The following is a 27,285-nucleotide window of genomic DNA, read 5'->3' on the forward strand; positions in this document are numbered from 1 at the left end:
CCTCAGAAAAAGTAATCTTCAAATGACCTTACAAATTTTAAATGCCTTGTACGGCAAACACTCGCGAAGAAATTATCTTCAAATAAACTTGAGAATTTTTAAAAGCCACTTAACCAAACCTAACCTAACCCAACCTGACCTAATCTAATCTAACCCAACCTAACGTAATCTATCCCAACACAATTTAGGCACTGAGTATATACTGTGACCTATACATGACCTTCACATATCCATGACCTCTAAATGATGTGTGCAATGTAACTCAGATTCATACAGTTCTATATGTATATGCGTGAGAAAATAACACTTCGAATGACCTTAAAAAGTTTGAGGCCTCTTATTCTGTTTGCGTGACCTTGTCGTGATCTTGACATGACCTTGACCTATCCATGACCTCATTTTGACATGGTTATAGTCAACCAGGTATTTACGGTTTGGCAGAAATAAGCGTGAAAAGATATGACCTTGAGAATTTTAAAGACCTGTATCTGGCGAACTATTGGGTCGATATTATTCTGACTTCCATATGACCTTCCCCTATACGTGACCTCATTTTGACATGAGTATGGTCAACCAGTTATTGACGGTGTGGCATAAATAAGCGTGAAAATATATGACCTTGAGAATTTTAAAGACTCGTATCTGGGAAACTAGTGGGCCGATTTTGTTGTGACTTCCATATGACCTTGACCATTACGTGACCTCATTCTGACATGAGTATGGTCAACCAGGTATTTACGGTTTGGAAGAAATAAGTGTGAAAATATATGACCTTGATAATTTTAAAGACCTGCATCTTGCAAACTATTGGGCCGATTTTGTCGTGACTTTCATATGACCTTGACCCCTAAGGGACCTTATTTTGACATGAGTATGATCAACCAGGTGTTTACGGTTTGGAAGAATTAAGCGTGAAAAGATATGACCTTGAGAATTTTAAAGACATGTATCTGGCAAACTATCGGGCCGACTTTGTCGTGACTTTCATATGACCTTGACCATATGACCTAGATATATACGTGACGTCATTTTGACATAAGTATGGCCAACCAGGTATTTACGGTTTGGCAGAATAAGCGTGAAAATATATGACCTTGAGAATTTTAAAGACCTGTATCTGGCAAACTATTGGTGCGATTTTGTCCTGACTTCCATATGACATTGACCTATACGTGACCTCATTTTGATATGAGTATGGTCAACCAGGTATTTCCGGTTTGGCAGAAATAAGCGTGAAAATATATGACCTTGAGAATTTTAAATACCTGTATCTGGGAAACTATTCGGCCTATTTTGACGTGACCTCGTTTTGACGTGGGTAGGGTCAACCAGGTATTTACGGTTTGGAAGAAATAAGCGTGAAAATATATGACCTTGAGAATTCTAACCTCTATGTGGCATATAACCTAACCTAATCCAACACATACTGATCTGACCTGACTTAAACTAGTGTAACTTAACCCAAAGCACCCTAACCTAACGTAACTTAACCCAACCTAACCTAACCTATAGGTTTATACAAAACAGTCACTCAGTATTGTACACATCTTATTTACTTTACGCAGCGGACCTGCTTCTCGATGCATTTGGATCAATAGTCCACAAGTCTCCTTATTCCATGAAATAAAATATTTTCGGCCCGAGCTTAACCTTTATCTCACCGCTTGTTTTCATGAGCAACGCACATTCCAGACGAAATTTTGATCAACACTGATTCTTGATTCTTCTGTTGTGCTGGATACGCTCCTTAACATCAACATGTTTCAATAGACTGCCGCCCGGAGCGCGCCGCATCAAAATTCGTCCGCCGTCCTTTCATTACTCATTCGTAAATCTTCCTCTGGTTCATATCATCTAACCACATAAATCAATCAGATCACAAACACTGAACACGAGAGTTAAGTAAATAGCAGTGACGTAGCTGGCTTGGTTGGCATGTGATGCTGTGTGAATGTGTATGCCCATATTCCTGAGTTGAAAACATTAGTCGTCAGTACACAGATGTTCCACATCTTCGTTTTATTACGCTGCTATGATGTTCGTGATATCGTTATTCATTTATTTGTTCTGTTCTTTTTACTTCCAGTGTTATAAAGTATTAACAATAAAGTTTGCATTAAAACAGAAAAAGCACGAAATGTTTAATTCTGCTAGAATTTCAACATGCGTCTTTAATTTAACTGTCGCGTACATTAGCTGTCTTCGTCTTATTGGACTGAGCAACTCGTCACAACTCAGAAGACAATGGAAGACATCTACGTACAAATGATGAAATGTTCATATTGTTTATATCCGCCATTATTTCAGTGTTGCCAATCAATTTTGGGGTAAACTAAAATTGTCCTTAATAATTTTGCTATCCCATCAAACAACTTCAACTGTCCGAGTATGCACTGGAAACGAAAGTTCATTTGTAATGTTATAATTGACCTCTGAACATGTGATTACGATTCGTGAAGACGAATAAAGACGGGAAAGTTAAACGGTGAAAGTAAAACAAAAAGAGACCAAATTCGGTGGAAATGGTCCACTGTGAACATTCATTTACAATTCACGGTGATACTTCATTTCAGAGAGTTCGGTCGGAACGCAATTCAGAACTAGATAATCGACAATACAATTTGATGACATCGGCGCTGCATTTTCGTTAACAATAACACAGGAATATGAAGTGACTTGACTTCAGCAAATAACGTACCTACGTTCTGGCCTTACATTTAGGACTGTGAGCCAATATGTCGAACTGAACTGCGTAACACTTGGTCCTTAAAAGCCGTCCATGTAATAGAATAATGTCTCAAACAAATAAGGCAGGACAATGCTCAACCTAGAAGAGAATGTTCTCTAACATAAACTTATCCTACCCGTTCAGCGAAATGTAAATGGTATAAATTGATTTAAAGCCCCACCAATCGTCACCAAGAATTAATTTCCTTCGAAAATTCAATCTAAACTGTCGTTCTTTTTCAAGGCAGAGTTAATTGGTTTGGAATGATGGTTAGCAAAACTTCTGTCGTCTCTAAGTCAGCAACTACATCAGACAAATACCGTAATTTGCATCTCAAGCTAAAAACTTTGTAACATCTGTCGTCCGGCGACCATCTCGTCAAAAGACTGTGGCTAATAATACGTCCTCGTATTGGGGGGGGGGGGGGGATTCTCAGATTGTGCACCCCCTACTCTCTTTAAGGTTAGTCATAATCGTCTTTCCAAACAAATGCTCATACAGTGCCTTAAAATATGCCACGAGCTCATTTACAATTCCAGTCCATCATCAGTGCGTCTCATTGCAAATACTCTCACATACCCATGCAAAATAACAGATACAATTTAATTAAGTCTTCACATCTTTAGAAACTCGTTCACATGGGCCTGCACATATGTCGACGGCGAAAGCACAAAAAGGACCGAGAAGCCAACACACACGTGCCGACAGGGGGCTCTCAGATTAGAGCGCTAAGGTGTAGAGTTTCCGCCACGTCGAGCGAACGCTACAGATTTCAAAGGCTGCGCAGAGGTTGAGGCTTCAGTTTCGTCCGCCAGACAGCCACACGCGTGTGCCAAAGGCACTACAATAAAGTTTCATTAGATTCGAACTCAGAACGAGCAAAGCAAATACATATTAAGAAGCCATTATCATCAATAATACAGTTATTACTACGCCGCGGGTAGATTGAATTATTTCGCGAGCCGTATTTTGTTCATCCTAGGCTATGAAAACCACCATGCACGCTGTGACACTGGACACAGGCCGCCAGCACTACTCGTGTGCAACCTCTTTGACTACACACTTCGTGAAACACGTAATCTACAAAGCGAGATGGAATCATGCGTCACGTTGCTTAAAAGGCTTAAGAGTTTTAATTAGAGCACGGAAGTTGAAACAAAGAAACCGACCTTCGTACATCAATCTACCTTGAAGTGGCATGGTACATGTAGTAGCTTCCCCGTTTTGTTTTCGTCAGAAATGGATTTCAAACATAACATTCAACTGCAGCTTAAATTAAGTCAGCTTTCACATAAATACATAAAGGAACGGAAGTAACAGATACGAAGTATACTTAGTATACTAGTTACTTATATTTTTTAAATGTTATTTCTTAACAAAACACTAGGCAAATAATTACTTGGAAGTGAGGATTGCAGACAAATTCAGAAAGACAACACTCCACCAAAAGTCGTTACGAACAGCAAACACAAATACCAGCTTGTTTTAGATTATGGGTTGGGGGAACAGAGAACTTCCTCATAGAAATATCATGTCACATTTTGTATATGTCTGCATTACCTCAACATATTTACACAAAATCGAACAGACATCCGATGTCGCACGAACAGTCCATAATAAAGCAACGCACGACAAACACATGGCACACACGTGCGCTGTTCCGTACGTGCTTTCTGCAAAGAAACACATGACATGATGAACGCGTTCTTAAACGCAGGCCGTAGTTCCTGAAGAATGAGCCAACCGTCCTGGACCAAGAGGCTGAGTCAGCCCAAATCCGTCCTAGGCAGTACGGCAAGAAGATGGCGCAATGCTAACCGCGGACCCAAAGCCTGGCAGAACACTTCACACAACACAAAGCACACAGGCACACCTTTGCTGCATGTAACTCAAACGAAATTAAAAGAACATATTTTTTTAGGTCAGGGGAAGGGGGGAACGAAAAATAAATAGTTTCTATAACAATTCAAATGACTGTCTTCTAGGTCACAGATATTCAACCTGGGGTACGCGTACCCCCGGGGGTACGCGAAGACATCTTAGGGGATACGTGAAATTTAAAAATATATATATTATTTATGATAAACACTGAATAATCAGTAATGTAATTTATTTAATTTATTTTACATATAGATTATATACTATAACTTGAATTATACACCAACAACTTTGGGGATACAAAGTTGAAGAAAAACTATATATGGGGGGTACGCGAACAAAATAGGTTGAATACCACTGTTCTAGGGTATAGATCCGTGTAGTTGGTAGCAGTTTACGAACGTTTCAGAGGTGCTTGCTACCCCTGTCATCTGGGCCCCCTGTTAACGGAGGAAACAATTACCTCTTAACATCCGGAAACGTCTATCAATATACACTGACCAATAGCCCAGAAAACTATCACCTCATTCTCGTCGCCGTGAGAACCTGAAATATCACACGTAACCTACTACACATAAAATTCTCTACTGCAAGTTGCTATACGGAGGTTATGTCATTTGAATCATAAAGACGCACTGTAAATTCTTATTTCTGACACAAAGTTTGAAGAAACGGAGCGAATACTTCTTACTTCAATGTCCCGCAAACCTTTAACGCCCGCGGCACACCCTGATTCGTTAAAGGCACATGATGGCACACCACAAAATTTCCCCTCACGAAGAGCTAGTACGAAACTAAACATGCCATAAATATGCATCGACATATAAATCCTTGCCCTGTAAGAATGCTGACATATGAAGATAAAACATAACACATGTCGAATAAAACTTGACGATGAACAGATGTTCACTGTTGGTATTCCTGTCAAATAAAAGAATTTTCTTCCTCAGGGTTTGTACTAAGCTAAGTCACTGTCCTTTAGCTACATTCGCCATTGCTGCATCCGATATTTATATAAAAACATTATCTCCTTTCAGGACACTGCCTCGATACGAGAAAGGGTTTAGACTGATTACACCTTTGAGTGTTTACTTTTCGCCTGTTCCTTTTTTTATTGTATTCCGTTCTTTGCATTTATTTTATATTCTGTCAGTGGCCCCTGCAGCTGTTGAGACAGTACGATAAATAAATAAATTAATTGAAGATCACACCTTCACTACGCTATTAATATTTCTCATTTCTTCGCTGCCTTTGTATAGACGGCGATGATTTACAAATACGACGAAATTCACCATCACCAAAGGACCCTGCCTGACTGTGACAGAACATTACGTCTAGCCAAGAGTCCAAACCACTCATCTCTGAAGTACGCTGACCCACGCACGTGAACTGACCACTGGGTCCATCTGTATCCTTTCCAGGGCCAAATGGTTTCTGGAGATGACGCCAGCACTAACAAAAACACTGAATCACCTACCATAGTCTGCATGCGTCTAACGCGCTGGTCAGTTTCTTTACCGAGTAAAACTTCAGCGTAACAAAACACGTAGTAAACTGATTCTTGGTTCCGTCGATACGTATGGGGAATGGGGGTATAGTTCCACGCATTCTTATATGTAGGTGAGTGGTTTAGCTTCACGCTCCTTTTCCTTCACCCGCAATAAAATAATACCTAACGCCGATAAACATTACAGAATCAACATATTTAAACAGACTACAGCAGAGCGCTCCTTTCGGAGCTCCTCGGGGGGTTGGTTGCGTTTTAAAATCTTTGGTAAGAAACTAAACCAACCAACCCCCCGAATGGGGGGGGGGTTAAAACACTTGACCAACCCCCCTTCGGGGGGGGGGGGGGGGTTCGTTGCGTTTTAAAATCTTGAGTAAGAAACTAAACCATTACTCAAGTCATTTGTCAAGTGATTTGTTTATTCGGCATTGTTGTGTTGGTACAACAATGCCGAGTAAACAAATATAACGTAACATTGTTTGATGACGTCATTTTTTGATAGACGACAAATCACGAATTTTTATAGTAGACAACCAGTAACAATGAAACCTGGCCTACATAGACTGACGCGTTAAAAGCAAATACACACATAACTTCCGGAATTTCTGTGTCAACGAGAAAACAATTAAGCACAACTTCAATAAAACGAAACTCAGATGAATCAAACCATATCAGATTTGATCAAGCCCCGTGTTTGCACAGCGTTCTCATCAGCAGACGGGCGGGATAAAACTGATAGTGCATCAATTAAATAAAAACGGTGGTTTGTCTGTAGACTAATCAAAACGGAATATAGCAAGAGTAAAAACAAAACGGGTTAATTATTATTTGTCTCTGTGGGAATACATTCTACGCGAGATATGGATGAACAGATCACTCTGTTATCTGTTATGTTCAGTGGAATACAAAATGGAACAAATTTCTATCACTCAAGCAATCACTCCCCCCCCCCCCCCCCCGGCAGAGTTTCTAGGGCCTTACACATTCGGAAATCGACAAAGTCATAAAATACTCCACCAACAAATAAACGAATACACTTTAGCAGGCTGACAGAAATCAGCTCCATAATTTGTAGGCCTATAAGTTACGAGACTATTATTGTTGGGGCGGATAATTCAAGAGGATGGGCTGGACATGTAGCACATACGCGTACGACAGTTTTTCTTGGAAAGTTTAACGAGAACAGATTATTTGGACAGATCAGCAGTACTATTAAAACTGATGTCAAATAAGTTGTAAATGTCTTAATCTGATTAAAATGGCTTCTGTCAATGGTGACAAGACACAAGACAAAGTTTCTTGGTCCAGTGTTCAAGAAAAACCCTGTATAATGGAGTCTGTTGGTTACATTCCTTAAACACTCAAATACTTAATTCGTTAGCTAGATGGTGTGTTAATTAATTGCTCACGAAAAATATTACAGTTGAGGATAAGAGACCGAACAGTTGACTGTTGTTCTGAGATTCGAAAAGTTTATTTCCTAAAACCAGGCAAATTCGCAGTCCCACAACGGACTATGCGCTATAAGCCTATTTGCGGTGTTCAGGGCCTAATTATATAATATCGATTTGGGGTAGCTCCCTGCAGTTAACAATTGCACTGTTTAGTTAAGGGATATGACGGCGGGCAACTTTTATGTTATCCCGTAATCGAATACGTATAAATTATTTCTATCCTTATTTACATACGCGAACGTCCGAAGGATGAGTTACAGTGTTAACACGTTCACCGCCACCAATTTTACGGGTCATGACCTTTGAGCGCAAATCTGTCGTAAACACCTAAAAATAATTTTATTTGGGGGGGGGGGGGTGAAACAGTCCTTACGGGTTGCGATGTCTAATCGTAAAAATTTGCATGTTCTGAGTACGTATCTATTTACATGTATTTCATCAGATGATAACTCCTCCACTACTTCATTTCTGGTATGTTTCAAAATTAAATCAAATATATTATTTTATTTTCTATTTCTAATTTATTAATATTCATTTAGTCTTTATATTATTTACTTTACAGGATGATACAAAAACAACAACAAAACGTTCACCCACACAAAAAATCATGTTAAGCACGACGTACATATCCAGAACAACTTCGAATACGATATTAAAAATACAATAAAATCTGGAAGAAAACATCATTTGAAATCTGATAAACATCTGACTAAAAGTTGCATTTAAGAAATTATGTTTAAGTTTATATAATTTTATACACCTGAAGATGGAACTTTTAGAACTGAAACATGTCGTGTAAAAAGTGATGATCTCATGTAAATCGAACATTTCGATAGAGAACATCATTTAATATATTTTAAATATTTAAATGTTAATTATGGTAATATTTTAATATTTGATAGGAATTTTATTGTGATTAGACTGACAAGATTTAAACAAATATAAACAAATAAACAAATATGTATTTCATCTTTCATTATGCTATATTATATATACGACGTAAATATTTTCACTTCTAGAAGCTGCATTATAATTTAGTTTATTATGTGCACAACAATAAAAGAACAGAAATCAATTTTCTTCAGCAACTGCGATACTATTTAATTATCCTTTCTGCAGGGTAAAAGGATATTCTATTCGCCTAGGTTACCTGCTTAAAGTATCTACATGAATCTATGCACCGTAAAACCAGAACTGTGTGTCTAGACGATCAAGAGCCCAAATAGGGTAAGGCATCGAACCAAACGTAGTAAGACACTTGTCGGTTAAGTAATTCGTCACGCCCAAAGTTTCCCTTCTTCACTCCAGACTCCGTTATTGAACGTAGCAAGCCAGAACGTGGGCTAAAACACGACGTTGATCGCTGTGAACACCAAACTATGGGATTCCAAGGGCTGAGACGAACTGTGTAAAAGTTTCATAAGGATTAAGAATTCTAAGACTAGCTAAATACAAATAATACCACTGTAATACAGTTGCTTCCCTTCGTAAAGAAAAGCTGTACGCAATCTAGACTTGGACATTAGTTACAGGTGAATAATCAACTTCACTTTCCTTCTGCCTTCACCGGAAAGAAGGTCAACCGATATTAAATCTATACCAAGAACAGAAAGAATTTGGTGACAAAGAAAATATCCAAGAGATCCACAAGTCTTTTTAACTCAGACCGAAACTTCTTATTCCACTTCAAGGTTGAGCGCGTTATTATAAATACGAATTTCGACACAAAATGGAAACGGTCGGCTTGTATTACCTCAATCGGGAATGGAATTTTGTGCGGGCCAATCACAAGACGAGGAACTCTAGGAGAGGTAAATGAGCTATGAGCGTGACTATGACAGGGGGATACAATGTAATGGGTGTGCGATTTTGGTGGCGAAGTCCCTTAGAATGGAGTCACTTTGAATATGAAGAAAGATGAAGATGGATTAAGACGCATTCGAGGGATATCGGTTATGGGAGAGGGATAGAACTGGTTCAGGAAATGTGGTTTTGCAACGGCTTTTAAACCCGGACAGTTGGTAGTTATGATGATTGAAATGGTCTTTACCATGCCCGAGATAAGAGATAAATCTTATTCGAATGTTGTGCTTGAATCGGGCCTGCCACTGGCAATTATGAAGTCGCTTCTAAGTCTGACGTGTTCTGATAAGGCGGCTAATACAGCGAGCATGAAAGCTGTCTTCACATTACGTGCTAAAATTAAGCGTGTGCGCGTGTCTGGGTCTTCGGAAAAGACATTCTGCTCATTGCAGCCTTGAGGGGAGAGGGGGTTGGTTACCCGAGAAAACTATACAAGACGCGAGGCAACATGTTATGTTTTCCCACGCTCAGTCCGGGTCAGAGGACGAAGTGAAAAAGTTGGGCGGAACATCCGTCAGACACGCGACCACAAGACCACTTCCTCCTGCCTGCACAGTTCAAAGGCCATGTCGTAAATAACACGAAGGGACGAAAGTGTTCAATACAAAACAGAAATTTTAACTGTGGTCTTAAACGAGTGATTTTTTAAAATTGTACGTTTCGGCAAACAATGCAGTTGTCATCTTCGGGAAGAATATATAACGGCCAATGTATAACAACATTATCATTAAAAAAAAGTGCTAAAAGGAGTCTTGGCCTCAACAAAAAGCACCGACGTACCGACTCTTACAACCTGTTTAATTAAGATCCATTTTAATATTATCCCCCAGTTCCTTCCTATCTCCAAAGGTTTCCCCACCAAAAATCCTCTATTAACTTTTTGTCTACCACATCTGAGGCAGCCTAAATGTCCAGCCCATAAAAACGTCTTTCGTTATGTAAGCTACAGTCTTAAATTCACGGTGTTCCACATTTCGTAACTTCTTCTTACTTTTTCGGCGAGTTATTAGCCCCACGCCCAATCCCCAAGCAGGAGAACGACCCCAGATGTCGGCTGTCCGCGACTGCTCATTCAATATATTCACAGCTACCCTCCATATCCAAAGGCCGCCTTCTCCATCCGCAACCTGAGAACGCGCCATGCCCTAGTGACAAGGCCCGCGTTTTAGATAACATTCTCACCTCCCCCCCCACCCAAAAGGTCTTCTGCAGCCGCCCCTCACAATCACTAGCAACCAATAACATAATCGCTCGCTTTCTCTCATTGCTTGTTACGGTGATAAGAGTGAAGCAGAGTGGGGGCGGTGTTGACCTTCCCCCCTCTAAACGTTCTCTTAAATTTGAATAAGCAGAATAAATACAAGGTATTGGTTGGGAGGTCTGACGGGAGGAGGCCGCTGGGAAGACCTCGGCGTAGGTGGGAGGATAACGTCTGACTGGAATCGACGGAGCTAACTGGATGCAGCTGGCTCGGCGTAGAGTCCGGTGCAGTACACGGTCATGGACCTTCGGGTTCCATAACGAAGTTCGATCTTAACACGCACGAAGATCGCGGAAAACGTAGTTTATTACGAAACGACACCGCGTTACAGGACAACGTCATCAGTCAAGGTGTGTTGATTGCAGCGCGTCTCAACCGGGGTCCCCGAATTGTGCCTACGGGGTCAAAGAATTAGTTGCCTACTTGGTTGGTTAATTTCTGAGAGCAAACAGCTATTTTCCCGAGCATAAATAACCGATGATCCTTTGTAACAAAGTAAGAAACCGAATTTTAAGCTTACGCCTTGCACTTTTAAGCAGAAAGTAAAGTGATTTTAAAAAGATTCATGGTACTCACCTCCAGTTCCAAGTCCAGCGTTGGTGATGCTGACCCAGAAATCGATGGTCTTCTCAGGGCCGAGCTCCTCGTAGTCCCACTTCTTCTTAACGCGCACGGCGCCGTTTGGTTCCACAGTAACCCAAGGGTTCTCGTCTCGAATCTTGAAAGTCTCTCGCTCCGTCTCTTTCTCCAGCTGGAAAACGACGCGGCCCTCGGTCTCGCCGTCCGCCTCTGTGAACTCTATCTTCTTGGTGGGTCTCACTGCGCGAGTTACGCGGCGCTTTGAGATCCGGTGCGCCTGCGGTGGGTCCTTGTCCAAGTTCTGCAGGTGCCCGTCGTCTTGAGCCAGCGAACTGAACTGCAGCCACACTTGAGCAGGAACCTCGGACGAACGACTGGGTATTCTCAAGTCGTGAGCATCTACCGTGATTTCATACTCAACATCTTCTCCTAGAGCACTCGGAGGGTCCCCAGCCAGAAGCAAGTCACCTGTCTGGGGAACTATCACCACTAAGTTACTTGGAACGGCAAGACGGTATGCAACCCGATCCCCGTCCGCATCCGTCGCCGAAACTGTCCCTATCGCCGCCAAGCGCTTCCACGTGTTCGTCACCGTACCATTGTCTTCCAAGCCACTCTTACAGTCTCCCAAGTTGAAACGATAAACGTGCTTAGAAAACACGGGACTGTTGTCATTTTCGTCCAATATTGTCACTTTGACTTTGGTGACAGCTTTGTCGATGCCACGGCCGTCTGCCGCCTGCACGGTCAAGGTATAGCTAGACGTGGTTTCCCTGTCCAGAGGACGCGCTGTCACGAGACGAACCCCATCCAAGCCCATTTTGGAAGTACCGCTCAGCGTCTCGTTGTCTCCGTTTACACGCTCCTGCAACGCAAAGGAGCCGTCCTCGTTTCCGGCCACGATGGCGTATCTGACTGGAAGTCCTCCGACGCCACCCCCGCTGGCTTCAAGGCGAGGGATACCCTCGACCGTGGTACCAGCGGGCGAGTTCTCGGGCACCTCTCCGCCTTCGTACAGATCCTTCTGAAACGCGAGCATGTCCCTTCGGTCCAGAACGTAAAGCTGCAACGTGTGTGTGGCTGTACTATTCGGGGTTTCCTCCAGAACGACCAAATTAACAGGTCTATTCACCAGCGGGCTCAGATCGGATGTGGTCATCACCAGACCGTCCTCTAACACAGTGAAGAATTCAGAGAAGCCGGTCTCCAGCAGACGGTAGTTCATCAGCTGTTGGCTTCCTTCGAACTTCTTGATGCTGTATCCGGGATATATGTCATGTGGTATGACGGCAATACTCCGTCTGATGGCAAGACCTCCTGCCGACATTCCTTCGGGATTCAACAACGTTACCACGGCCACAAGGAGGACTAGCGCTAGGTCCTCCATGTTCTGCGGTCTCTACACTGACCTGTCCTCTAGACGAGCGATGGGAAGGGATGACCCAACCCCACACTCACACACTGCACGTCCACCGACGCCTCAACACATGGATGTGGTTCTAACTGCAAGGAGAGAAAAAAGGGGTAATTATAAGCACCACAAAGGCTTCGAATACTGTGACGTTCACACACTTCCCTAGAGAGCTCTGAGGTTTCCACGACAGTAAAAATATCGACTGTGGTCTTCTGCGCTGTATCGCCGCGTAATGTTGTTTTTGTAGAACGTAGCGTCCTTGAAATGTTGGTAACGTTCCACAAGACACATGTAACACAACAGAAAATGTTTCTAAATTTCGGAAGACTTCTCTATGAGAGTTTGGAATGAAATCTTATAACGGGGGAGATGTTGCGAGGAAATATCGCGGTGAAAACCTCAGACCTCCTTCTTTCATTGTTTTAAACCGTCGAACGTGTGTTACCACTCAAATAAACCAGACAACGACTAATAAAATCAATTCCCTGTTCGACTATTCCACTACATATAATATTCATGGGATTAATACGCTTTGTAGTTGGATATTTGACATTGCTAAAAGGGAAGTTGTATTTTGAATTTCTTATTAAGCCTGCTTATATTTAAGCGCTCCAAACCGGTGATCACGCGATATTCTAATCGGCCATCACTGTGCACGATCCCTTTCTGTCGTGCGTGCCGACGAGACGATCGCACTGCTGCCAACTTTGGAAGTTCGGAAATCCTTACCACTCCTTCACATCTCATAACTCTCGCGTACTAAGTAGATTAACAAATGCCTGTAGCAGTGTGTCTTCGTATTGAACGCTGCACATCTACGGGGCAACAAGATCGAAAAATACGATTCCTAAATAGACGAAGCAAAGTCCGTAAGAAGTTTCTCGGCTGATAAAAAAATAACTATTTTTAATCCGAAAGTTTATTATTAATATCCGCAAGAGCCTTCACTGGTCCTCGTACTCCGATAAATCCATTTCATAACCCCACATTTTAATAGTATCCTCCCACCTACCACCAGCCTCGTAGTAGTTTCTTCCCTGCAGGTTTGCCAATTAAAAATCTGCCTACATTTCTAATCTCTCCTATGCATGCTGCATGCCCCGTCCATCTCAAACTTCGTCATTTAATTGCGGGTGAAATTTTACTCGTAAAGAACTTACAAATCTCTCACAATTTTACTGACGTTTCAGAGGTAAACTTCTACCAGACTACACGGCGCAACCATCTTCAGGATATTTTTCTTCCTTTGTTGTAAGAAACCACGTTTTGTCAGTCATACAAAACTGGTGGCTAGACTTTTTTCATGTAGGAAGTGAGAATACCGATTCAGAACTGGACAGCGCCAATCACTCGCCGAATCTCGACTTTGTTTCCGCTCCAAGAGAATCTATAATCGTCTTTCCAGAAAATTCACTGACCAGAATCCACTCAATGACTGTAGGATCGGCTACAATATGAGACACTTAAATTGATCTCATAAAAGAATCTCTCGTTCCAGATATTAATCAATATCCCACTTCAAAAACTACATCAGAAACAATGACACTTGAAGAACCACTTATTTTTCAATGTCATGGCGTTGCACAATGAAGGTTCCCGCCTTCTGCCAGCCAACAACGGACTTCTTACGAGAGAAACGCTGAGAGGGGGCGCCGGTTACCAGGCAACGTGACGGATGGAGCGCAGTACGCAAGCTTACCCCGCCCATAGCCGGCCTGCAATCACATTCTCGACGCACTTGGAAGCACACGAAGTCACTACATCACGGGGCTCACACCGAAATCAACAGATCTCGTTTGCGTCACTGAGACGAACTTCTTCTTCCGTTTTATCACTTTTCTTATCCCTCCCACTCTTATTGCCTTTCCTCTTTCTCTCTTAATTATTCCCTTTATCCGCTTTCTCTTTCGTCTTCATCTTTTGAATATACTAAATTTTCAGTCCTGCTTCGTATTCTGGAGGTCCCGGGTTCCAATCTCGGTCCGGAGACCGAGTATCCACTAAGGTTCATAACTTTCCTCAGTCCCTACTGGTAAATTCCGGGATAATACCTTAAAATAGGCCACAACCGCTTCCACGTCCCTTCCAATTCATTAATTATCCTCTCATCCTCTGTACAACCTCAGCAGCCGACAATATCGTTAAATACACCGCAGATTAAAAATAAAATACTGAACTACTTCTCTTTTCAGTCTCGCTACTCGCCATGTAGGTCGCTTGGGGGGAGAGAAGGCACTAGATGGGGTGAGTGGTCAGCATCACTCGGTACCCATTGGACAAGAGGCTGGGTGGGCCTCAAAGCCGGTCTGGACGCAGAGGCTAGAGGAAAAAAGCCTCTGCCCCCGTCGGGGATCGAACCCCGGTCGTCCAGCCCGTATCTAGTCACTGTATCCCGGCTCACATTTAATATTATAAAGGCAATGAAAAAAAATACCATGACATAGACAGAGTATGGTTTTGATAACAAAAGCTCTTAAGGGAAGAAACCACTTGCCAGACCTAGACACAGATAGAAGGATAATATTAAAATTAACCTTTAAAGGATGTGAGATGTGGACTGAATTTATCCCAATAACCAAACTTTTTCCAAACACGGTAATGAGCTTTCGTGTCCAAAAAAGGCGGGATTCTTTTCCGGATAAGTTACTCTTAGCTTCTCATGAGGGCCTGAGAAACTGTGAAAATTTCCGAATAAGACTCGAACCGAGCACACCGAAATAAATATCGGGCGCATTTGTTAGAAAATATTGAGTTAATACAATATAACTCCAAGGCATGGGACACGTTCCTTTGATTAATGGTGCTGTCTCTCGTGTATTAGCGTGCTCTGAAGCGCCGTTTTGTGTTGCCTGGCTACGCTCCAGCACAAGAATCATCGCTCCCACTAAGGAAATAAAACGACTAAACAATAGCCACATTACGTTGCTACGAGACCGAACGCCGTAAACAACTGAACGCTGTCTGCGAGGCAATTAATTGTGGTATTCAATTACTTCAAACTGTTTAATCATCACAATGATGGTTTCTACAAACAATTTGTTGCTGCAAGTCCATTCGAAATCGGGCAGTGCTCGAAAAAGTGTCATGCACGTTCGGTATTTATAAATGTCGGCCTATCAGCAGCTTATAACGTGCATAAATTTATTCGCTCTGGACCGCTGTTAGTGTCGTGAACCAATTACAATTTTAATCAACTGAATTATTTGTTTGATCGATTCACTCTTTGACTACAGGCTGCATTCTACGCTGGGGCATACATGGAAGGCATCAAACTCCACAGTCAAGTAGTTGGCATACCTGCTTCGCCCTCGGCCCGGGGGGACAACTGTGTCTCACAGGATCTTCGTGGTTTCTCTCAGTCCCAGCAGACAAATGCCAGCATAGAAGATCCGCATTAAAATCACGTCATTACCACTTCCTTCTACATCCTCTGCCAATCATTATTTCCCTATTATTCGAAGCTGTAGGGAAAGAGCCGGGTAGCTCAGTCGGTATAGTGATTGACTACGGACTGGATGACAGGGATTAGATCCCCGACAGGGGCATAAGATTATTTTCTCTAGCCTCTGCGTCCTGTCCAATGTGTATTGGGGTCCTTTCCCGGGGGTAAAACGCGGCCGGGGCGTGACGCTAACAACTCACCCCCATCCAGAGCCGAGGTTAAGAATAAGTAGAAGCTACACCTCCACTTCCCCCCCCCCCCAAGCGCCTGTAAGGCGTATATGGGGACAGTTTTACTTTACTTTATAATCCACGATGCTGACAGAATCGTTAAATAAATAAATAAATTCAAAGTGCGGTAATACGAAAATGAAAGCATTCTATTTTCCTCGCAGAGATAACTAAATGTTGCAGGTGGAAGTTACGTTCCTGATCGATTATATTCGCTGTAAACTTTTAAAAGTTAAAGTGCATTATAACAACACAGAAAAGTCATTCAAGCACAGGCTTAAAGGCCCAACTACCTAACTCCGTGTAGAAGTATCCTTATCTTAGAATCTGCCAGTCGCTCAGCCTGTCAAAAAATTCCACGCCTCTGACTGGCCACTAACCTCCACGTACAACCGAACGCAAGAACCTACTAAGCTTTACCTCTACTTAGCCCCACGTCATGGTACAAAGTTTTGGTGCTTAAGACACGAGAATAAGAGACAATATGTCGCGTATCATTTCGTTATAAGAGTCTCGTGACGAGTCACGAACAACATTTCTGTGTCAGTATGTCTAACATGAAGGCATACGTTTCCATGACAATCAATGTTCAACACGAATGACCTCATGCTCTTGTACCTCACGCGGGTAGAGTCAGTGAAGAGTCGAATTGCTCAATTTAGGCTTTTTAACATTTTTATGACTGCCACATTCCACTACTTTGGTGACAGAAGAACCCCAAGCAGTTCACCACTGAGGGTAGTTTTTACAGGTACAGAAAAGCAGGCTTCCACACAAAGTCAACATTGTTACCACTTTAAACCTGCTTAAAAAATAAGAAACAGCCCAGGTAAGGTCGGGCCCAACAACGACTCTGGTCTTTCATATGTGTGGCACTCTTCCACATTCGTTTAGAAACACCACGCCAATTTCTTCTTGGATAAGCATCTTTTCTTGGTGCTCTTTGATATTAAGCCTTGATGTTCATTTATAGCCGAAAAATTCTGTTTCCGCCCACCCAGATGGCAACTCTACAAGTCGAATAATTATTATTTAAATTAATAAAGAAACTCAGTTCTATTTCTGACAATGAAGAAGGCGTATAAACTGTCTTCTGGGTTGTAGCGCCGAGTAACGTGGTATAAGTTCACCGACGTTTCAGAGGTATTAGCTGTGTCCATTATCAGAGTCATCATCGATGTCCAGAGGCCTAAGCGCCATAAATTTCGGACTTATAATTTTGATTGCAGGTTAAATATGTCACGCATTCGAACTGCAATACTCTTTACTGCAAATGGCTTCGTCGAACAGGTTCTTATTCAGTTTCAAGCAGGTTTTACTGTACAGGCTTCGAGTGCCTTGAATTTTTAGTAGGATACATAGTCGCCCTTGAGCAGTGGTGACTAGATGGTCCATCAATAGACACTCACGGTACTTTTAATAGTAGATGATAAGGACACATCCAACAAGACAACTGCATTATACTGAATATAATTGACGTGTTGTATCAATAACCACATCTGCATTACAAAGGTCATAGGCTCGAATCCCGGAACAGACTCCATTATTAGTTTTATTTTAAAGTACGCTGCGTTGTAAAATGTTCAGTTGTCGCGTTATTTTGTGCTGAGGGTATCACTGATCTCGTTCAACCCCATCGCAGCCACACTCCTCCAAACCCTCTCTAAATCCCGCTTCTGATTCTCCCACGAGATTCGCCAAAATACGTAACAACACGGACTTGCATGTTTTTCGTTGCAGCGAAAATTCTGTGGTCAGTAAATAAAAAAGGTGTGTCAACTTTCCAAACGCGTAGTTTCATTACATTAAGTTCAGTAAAACGAAAACAGCGTATTCCAAACACTCAAAAAGTGGTTTGTATTAAATAAGTTTGATTCTAGTTCAAATACAATAAATTATACGTCTTCAGCCTATTTATTTTACACGGAAAACGGCCTATATCAAATGCGAGATCTGTATTAGCACTTAACATTTGTTTCAACAAGCTCTTCTCTTAGCGACAGACCCTAACATGGTACAGATATTAGTTTCAATGAAGAAAACTGTAGTTCCGGGCATTTACCACAGTTTACAGTAATTCAGAACATATTACATACGAGAACCTCCCGATTTGAGCTGGTTGACCACAGTATTAACACGGGTATTCAGAAACCTTCCGCGATATTAAGATTATGGAGAAAGTAGTCCAATAAAGAACAGACCTTTTAAGGAAAATACAAGTTTTAGGGGTTATTAGTACCAAAAATCCTCCTCCAACACTGTTTATTGCACGCAAAGAATTACATTCCGAACGCGAAAAATTATATTCTAAGCGGTCTGCCAAACACTGAAGTAGCATACGAAAAATACCACTACTGTTTAAAACGCTAAAGATTATCTATCTTATCATCTGTATAACGAACTTGGTTTCTTACTTCCTGACATTCCGAAAATCATCTATTTTCAAAGTTAATTTCCGCTTATATTTTACTTAACACTTAAACTTCTTATAATAGGCTTATTTTATTATATGGCAGCATATTCACAAATAATACGTCTTTCGAGTATATTTATGATTTTATTGTTTATATAGACTTTCCACGGCAGTTTTCCTGTATCCCCACTAATCCCATAAAATATTAAGTTCGTTCAACAAACGCGCCGATTTCCAGGAACGTATACTCTACTCGAAACAGTTGGCTTATAAATTTCTTTGTATATGTAAGAAAAAGTGAAACGGTTAAATAGAATTGGATGCAAGCATCACTGGTACACCCATTATATTTTAAAAACATGCACGTCCAGTTCATAATAATTTTTCGACACTAAACACGCACAAATAAATGTATTTGAAAGCAGAATAAACACCCAAATTTAACTTATTCAAACGTACTTTCCTCAAGTATTTATACCGAAATAAAACAATGTTCAAAATGCGTTAAATTCACAGATAAGATCTAAAACCACATCGAGTTCCAATGTTGGCTCCAAAATAACTGACGCACGATTCAAATTTGGATATGGCAGCCTAGTCACTTCATCTCTCTAGTTAAATTGGCCAGCTATAACATTGTGTTAACAGTGCATAATCATGCTGGGGGCAAGAACTAAGTAGCTTATTTAATTTTTTTTATATCACGCTAAAGGTCACATAAACCACATTTCCTTTTGTTGTTGTATTAGGATGTAAAACACCCACAAAGGGAGTCAGAATTCAGTAACAAGTCAGCGAACAAATTCGGCTGCAATCTTCACTTATTAAATACGTACAAATTTGCTCTGGAATGTAAGGTCAACGAACTAAGATGGATGCCATATCCGAGTATTAGCGATCATAAAATTTAACGTCCAACGGATCTACGACTAAAACAATTAACAATGTATTCTTGTTTTATAATGTTTCTTTTGTTTCGATGGATGACAACGGTATGCAGTTTGGGGACCCCTTAACAAGACAGGTCAACTAGGTCAAACAGGGTCAAACATGGCAGCACCCTCTACTCTACATCGTAGGCGACAGTATTCTGCAGTGGGGATATTGTTACAAAACTGTTAACTTAATTATTTAAAGCAAACTATAATTGTTATGTGAAATAACGCGTGTTTTGCTGGACAAACGAGTTCACACGAAAATTTTTGATCAAAGCCATCTTCATTCCCAGAATATTTTTTCACGTGTGATTATACACCGATTTATACAGCACCAACACTTTTGCATGAGTTATGTTCAGAAACAAGCATACATATATTTCGATTTTGCACTTCTACAACTACTGTTCCTAAGTCCATTACCCTCATATAATATACACAATAAAGAATTAATATGCATAGTTACTTTCCATTTATCAGTAGCGATTTTAACCCAGGTATCACTCAATTAAACGGAGGGTGGGATTTGTTCTGAAACAATCACAGAAACTGTCAAAGTCTAACAATCATATAAGCATAGTGGAAAAGCGTGATTTATATATTTTACAGTCTGTGCTTCCTCCTTATGAGTAGGCTACTTTCTCATGTTATTGACTTATCTTACCTGATCACGCAGAAAACAATCCGACAAATTACATGACTATGCAATCCGCGAATGAAACTACGAGGCCACGTACAATTTTGAATTGGTACTCCCCAAAACTATGTTTAAAAAAAACTCATTGCCCTGTTCAAACACACCCACGCAGCATCCAAATGCGGCAGCTTCCTGACGCAGTCAGGCCTTACAACTGCACACACATACACTTTATTTTATTTATAAAACCATAATGTTGATATTTAAGAAGTGTCTTGTTTTTCCTAGCTGGTGTTCCCACTACGACAGCCACATCGCACACATTTACACACAGCCGTGTTCTTTTCTCGTAAAATCAATAACTTCCGAAAACACACGATTCGCCGACGCTTGGCACAAAACAGACACCACCTTTACTCACTTACACATGAAACAATGTACATCTACCTGTACCTTTGTCGTAGCTTAGTGTTAGGGTATGCTTTATAAACTTAACAGAAAGCGGGAAAGTGTAACGTCATGTGAAACATAACTGACGTTTCCCGGTAAATGGCCACAACCTACACACAACGAAACAGCGAACTGACACGGGCAGCGTGGTACTGAACCTAGGATTGCACGATTCACTAAAGTATCGCTTAAAACACTGTTATTACCGGTCTATAGCACAGAAAAGAAACATTAACTGTTTTCTACTTACATTACTAAGACAGATTTCTGCAGGTACCCTCCTAACAACCGACACGGCCACTTACAACTGGACTACTGCTGCTGCTGGTAACGACCGCTGTTCCAACTAGTGTACAGCCTCCCCAGCAACGCAAATCGAACGACAAGAAAATAGCAATTACAGCTCTGTTGATACTAGATTTCGGTGGGATAACAGTGGTATAGTAGTTATCGAAGACGTTAATTAAAGTGGCGATATGTCGTTGCAATTAGTGATACACTTCATGTGTGTAAGCGTTGCTTTGACCCATGTGTCGGAGCGTCATACAAACGGAATAGCCCCCTCTTTGTCAAAGCACACTCCGCCGAAAACTACTAGACACGAGCGCGTTTTTACGAAGTGAAGTATCGCTATTTTCTGTTAAAAGGATTTTGTATCACACGTCTTTGTAGATATTATTCGGTTTTCATGAACGAAACATTGTCCTGTTTTCAGTACTATTTTCCGATGGATGAAAGTGAAATATCAAGGCACTCCTGTCAGACAGACCAGTCACTTTTGATATTGTCGTCTGCTTCTAGATCAAAGAACTTCCCCCTTGCCTTGGATCGCCCCTACATGACCTTGAGGGAATCTCCCATTACCCCTCACAGACAGTGTAAATACGGCATTATCGGTGTTACATCACAGGGCAATAAGTGGGGGTAGTAGCGGGGACGTAACATTCCTACGTCACGACGATCTTCATGACCGGTTCCAATGACACAATCAGCAGAGCGTGTGAGATCAAACTTCTCGAATTAAAAACTATCCGCTTTGATTTAATTGTGCCTATACCGCTGTCCCTCCAAGCGTCTACGTGGCGTATAACGGGACAGCTTTACTTTACTTCACTTATGCCATCAACAAAAGGGCTCTTGTGAACGAGACAATGGACGTTCCGATTTAAAAAAAAGACGGGAAATTCTTAACGAATTGAACGATATTGACTTTTCGAGAAACATTGTTCCATGGAATTAATTATTCCATAAAAATGTATCAGCTTGATGGTAGCAAATATCCTATTAAATTTTGTAAAATTTGTTAATGTCGCAAGTTTCAGAATGCCAACTGCCTGCCGTGGTTGGCAAATAGAAAACTATAATAGCAAAAAATTGCGATTACTCCAAAATAGGCGATTGGCATTTGGCAAAGTATTACTGGAATAAAATCTAGGGAATCAATGGAAATTTTTAAATAATTATACGGGTTGTAATGAGTACAAAGCTGTTCCTTACTCTAAAAATACAAATGAAATTATTTTGACAAAGGAAAATGTTTAGAGATTACTTACAATAAGCGGTGATTTAGGTTAACTCACGCAACACAGCGCTGCTTCCCAGAACAACACCGCGTACTATCTAACTACTTTAAGAAATTTCCGGACAGAATATAATTGATTCTATGCGTTTATATTTTTTTTCCCCGCTGACCAGTATTAAATTAATTGTAATTTCTTAATTGCACAGCGAATGCTTTTTACATTATATGGTTACCGACACAAATAATAAAGAATTGAATTGAATTGAATTGAATTAACGTAACCGGGTTGATACACTTTATATCGCTTTTTGGTCTATGAAAACAGAAACACCGAGAATGAATCCACTCCACAAAAGGATTTAATGTTTAATATCCCATCAACCCTTGTCTAATATGTGCATCCAATTTACAGCCTCTCTGTTACTGCATTGCAGTGGAATTTAACAAACATTAAAGCCTTTCGGATTCCTAACGAAAATATTCAGAAAAACAGTGAACTTACTCCTCAGTGGCTCTAAAGTCCTTTGAAGGTCTTTGGGTGGTTTCTTAAGCTAATTAGACATGTGGTTGGACTCCTTGGATCCATGATCAGCCAGTCGCAAGGCCTCTACCTACAAATGAAAGGAAAACAATAATATATTGAGTGTATCTATCTACATAACAGGCAAACGTCGGTTCGTTGGTGATTATTTGTTTAAATTATTGTTCTACTGCAGGCAATGTAAACACAAGCGTATCTCTTCAACGAGAGAACTGAAAAGTAATGGGTGTCATTTTATTCTCATCGTAGTGAAAACCTCAGATGTTATTGCTGTGGTACAGATACGTATTTGCTACAGGTAGAAGACTGCGTATGACAGAACTGATTAACTGTAATGAGGACATTGCATTACAAAAAGGAAAACGTTTTCCCCGAACCATGGATTAAACTGTCTCTATAGTCGCAAATGCTGAATGAAAGACGCGGTGTTAATGACTGGCACTCTTGCTTTGAACTCGGGACGATATGGTTTCGAAACTCTGTTCGGACACCCGTTATCCCGACTGCCTGACACTTATTGACTCTCGAGGCAAATAACAAATGTTGAATAGAGTTTCAGACTTTCACGGCGGTGCGTCCGAAGATGGCCGTATTCTAGGTTGTGGTGCGTGTTGTCTAATAGAAGTTTACCTAAGTTTCAGAGATTATTGCTGCCTCCATCATCAGGGCGATAGGCGACGCTACTTCCAAACTTCCTCCATATTTATTGCTATGAAACCTCTGCAACGAAAAAAATTATGAAATGAATCGAGAATCAGTGGAATGTTTTTGGCCTCCTCCATGTCATAGCGTAAATGCAGCTCCGCCTAACGAGGTGACGGACGATAACACGCCATGCAGAAGTGCGAGAGTGTTTGCCTGATGATCACGGCGGTTCCATTAGGCCAAAACGAACCTTCCGCCGATTTCATCCTCCTTGTAATGAAGTATACAAGTTGACGACGCTCCTCGTTATGTATTTTTTTCGTTTCCTTGTTGCTTTATCTCTGATACATTAAAGTATCCTTCTCTGCACTTTTCTCTGAAACTGCCTCAATCTACGGTTCTCCTCGGTGCGAGACCGAGTCTCAAGCCAATATTAACTTAAACATCTTATTTCAACAGTATTTAAGTGCTTGGTAGGCGATGAGAAGAAAAATATTACGAATTGAACAAAAAAGTTCCTTCGAATTTAACTTCCTATCAATTTATTTACTAATGTAATATTTTAGTGGTCAGTTTCTGTATCAATTATTTACACTTCGTCATATTTCTGAAGGGTTTATTATTATAATTTTGTCCAACCTTCTTGTAAGGTAACTAAATTCTTGACTCAGTACTACAGTATTTTCTTTGTGCAAGTGACAACTGATCGCAAGAAGACTCCATCCTCACCTCCTCCGACATTACCTCACTCCTACTGACAGCTTCACAATCGACGGTTCTTTGATCCATTTTCGCGCTTTCTTCAACTGCTCTCCTCACCTTGTTCTCTAGTTCTCTTATACTCTGTCCAAGTCTTCCTTCTGCTTCAATCACTGCCGTAACTCTAAGTTTGAGTAGACACTCAGAATCGTCTTCTGACGTAATTTTCTCCATACTCTTCTAACTTTATACCCCTTGGAAAGCAAACGCTCACTCGAAGACATTGTTCTCATATATCTTCAGGATGTAGACGGGATTAAACTTGCTCAGAATGGGCTCAGTGGCGGGCTCTTGTGAACGTGGTGATGAAGCTTTGGGTTACACAAGAGAATGAGCTGGGAGGATGTCTCGACCAGCTGATCCACTTCCAGCTTCATAAACAGACCATTGCTCCGTGGAGTAAGATGTAATTACTCATAGGGCTGCATCTCGAGTTCAGACAGAGGTCTCTTATACAAATAATAATATTAATAATTGTAGGACAGATGATGTCGAATGAGTCATCTTCAAATTTTTGCGCAGATCAGCAAATTCGTCTTGGTAGTTTTATCCTTGCAAAAGATAAAGTAATACAGATGTTTCAAGATGTAACTACCATATTAATTTCCACAGCAGAATTTGTATTTATATTTCAACTGTGTCTCTGAGTCTATGTTAATGCGTTCCTTTTGTGTGAGAAACTTTACACCATTGTAGCACGACGAGTTGTATACGAAAGTGATAGATAATACGAGACATGGCTTCAGTTTCTGAGCCCGGAGTTGAAACTAACTTTCACAACCAATTCGCAAGGAAAGGTGACGAATTTTATATCATCTGTCATGAGTTCCGAGACAATTTGTATCAGTGACAAACGAAAGTCGTTCCGAGGAGACTCAAGTTTATAATGAGTCACTGTCAGTCTATACGAGTGAGCATCACAAACTGAAAAATGCTACATTATTTCATTGTCTTTCTCTCGTATGTTCTCCCTTTATATTTCTTTCTTGTTAATTTCTATTTCTTTAACTACATTTTCATTTAACTTTGGTTTAAACGCTGAAGTGTAGTGGTTTTTCTTGAGGTATGGACTGAATTCTTAAATTTTATTTACATGAGCTTCAAAGAGTTGACATACTTTTTCTTTTGTGGAAGCTGAAGGCTCAGAACCCTATCTAGGGCCGGATAAACCAAGTTCACACTTTAGCACCTCTTTTATTAAAGATTTACTTTGAAAAAATCTACCAATCTTCTGAGTCGTAGTTTCTTCCCCTTCAGATTTTCAGACTACAATTTTTCATTTTCCCCTGCGTGCTACATTCCCTTCCCAAATACAGCAATTTCGACACATTTTTCAATGATTTTATTTCCTGTATATTAACAATATATTTATGCAATATTATTATTAATTTCTACCTAAACACGGAAAACACCATATTTGTTACATGTCTGAAGACACGCTACTATGGAAAATTTTTACGATATATGCACTAAAGGTCAAGAGACTCGCCATTTAAAGGTTACGCTGAACGAAACGTAATTAGTGTGGCGTGGGTCAAACGGGAATCCAGCTTTGGTTGCGGCAAAACGGTTGGGCGTCTTCTTTTAAAAATGAAAGGATTGGGCAGAAAACCAAGGAGGAATTAACACCTCGTAATTTTTGAAACGATGGCACACATGTAGATGAGCGTTCTCCATCCTACTTCGTTACCAATGAAACAGCACGAGGAAGTGATGGCTGTATCGTCTTCTAAAAATGTTTCCTATTAACTTCCCAGTAATGATTTTTCTAAAGCGGATTAAATGATTTTTGAATATTGTAACAAATGTTTTGCGTAAAGGAACTTATTGTGTGTTAACTCATTATTTTCTTAATCTCTCTTATAAATTTATTGGGCTTTTCATGAGGGTTAACTTCTGTTTTCCTCCCCATAATAAAGCCGATTGTTTTACGTTGAGCCGGGTATTCTGGCAGACCGTCAAATTGCGATCAGAACGAGCACCAACCATATTTTTGTCGACTGTAGCATTCATTCTTCTATTTGTACATTTAAAAAATAACATGTTATCTTAGAGCTTTAGATTTGTTCAGGCCGGCGCAGTAGTCACGCGGTCTGAGGCATGGATCTCGTGCGCCTGGCCGCTGGGACCGTGGGTTCGAGTCCCTCTCAAGGCATGGGTGTTTGTCCGCGTCTTTCTGTGTTTGTATAAGTAGAGGCCTTGAGTCTGGCTGATCACTCACCCAAGGAGTCCTACCATTGTCCAAAACAGATCAATTAACTGAATAAATAAATCCTCGACACCTACGGGTAAAAGAGGACGAGGGAAAGAAAGACTGAAAGGTTTGTTCAGCTTAAATTTTACAATAACCAGCAGCACTTACCTCTTTCAGTCAACAAAGTGTCTCGCATGATTAGATCCGTTTTAAATAAGCATCACAAGACAATACTATCGAGATAGTAATTGAACGCCTGATCAAATCGAAACTCGTTTGTGTCCGAACGAGTTACTCCCAACAGTTGGTACCGAGGAAGGTCGATTTAATCGACTTTCGATTGCTTCGGCATTAGGGTTGCAGAAATTCTAGGCTCTGACAACACAATGTTTTCTTATAGCAAGGGGCTTATCTTTAATTGGTCAACAGAAATAATTACAATTTTTAAAAGGTCCGGTGGCGCTATTTATATTGGATAATACTCACATAATTCTAACACTTTAGATTTTGACTCATGTAAACAACAGTTTATGTAGGTACAGCCACGTTGAAACAAAACATTGGAAAATGCACATATTACAATAACAAGACTGTTAAACCACATTGGTTAGAATATTCGGAAAAATGTATAAAAATCAAATCTCGATAAGTCGTAATTTTGCAAATGCTTAGTCTTTGAAGCTTAAAATAAATTGCTGAAGCCAAGAGGACTAACGATTTCTTTGACGATAATTCTATAATTGAAATAAAAGCAATTTTCTTTTCCATCCATCATTCACAATTAAGCAGATAACTCTTACTGTTTCTCATTATAGCATTTTTGTTCCTAACGT

The 27,285-nt window shown here is 40.7% G+C and overlaps 1 protein-coding gene across 7 annotated transcripts in view; it reads right to left on the minus strand.

Annotated features, from left to right (window-relative positions):
* CadN (neural cadherin) overlaps positions 1-21,188 on the minus strand; it is a 620,389-nt gene extending 599,201 nt beyond the window's left edge. For 5 of the 7 annotated variants that reach the window (XM_087349488.1, XM_087349484.1, XM_087349485.1 and 2 more), the window contains exons 1-2: positions 21,042-21,187; positions 11,268-12,773 (exon numbers count right to left, since the gene is read on the minus strand). In XM_087349488.1, coding sequence (XP_087205614.1) covers positions 11,268-12,657 — 1,390 coding nt within the window. In that variant the 5' untranslated portion in view covers positions 12,658-12,773; positions 21,042-21,187. Of the gene's footprint in view, positions 1-11,267; positions 12,774-21,041 lie in introns of all 7 variants that reach the window. The other 2 variants (XM_087349487.1, XM_087349486.1) reach the window with 1 other exon arrangement.
* Positions 21,189-27,285: the final 6,097 nt, after the last annotated feature.

Source organism: Zootermopsis nevadensis, unplaced genomic scaffold (assembly GCF_977971745.1).
Source record: "Zootermopsis nevadensis isolate Lab colony 2312 unplaced genomic scaffold, Znev_1.0 Znev_ptg000016l, whole genome shotgun sequence".
NCBI lineage: Eukaryota > Metazoa > Arthropoda > Insecta > Blattodea > Termopsidae > Zootermopsis > Zootermopsis nevadensis.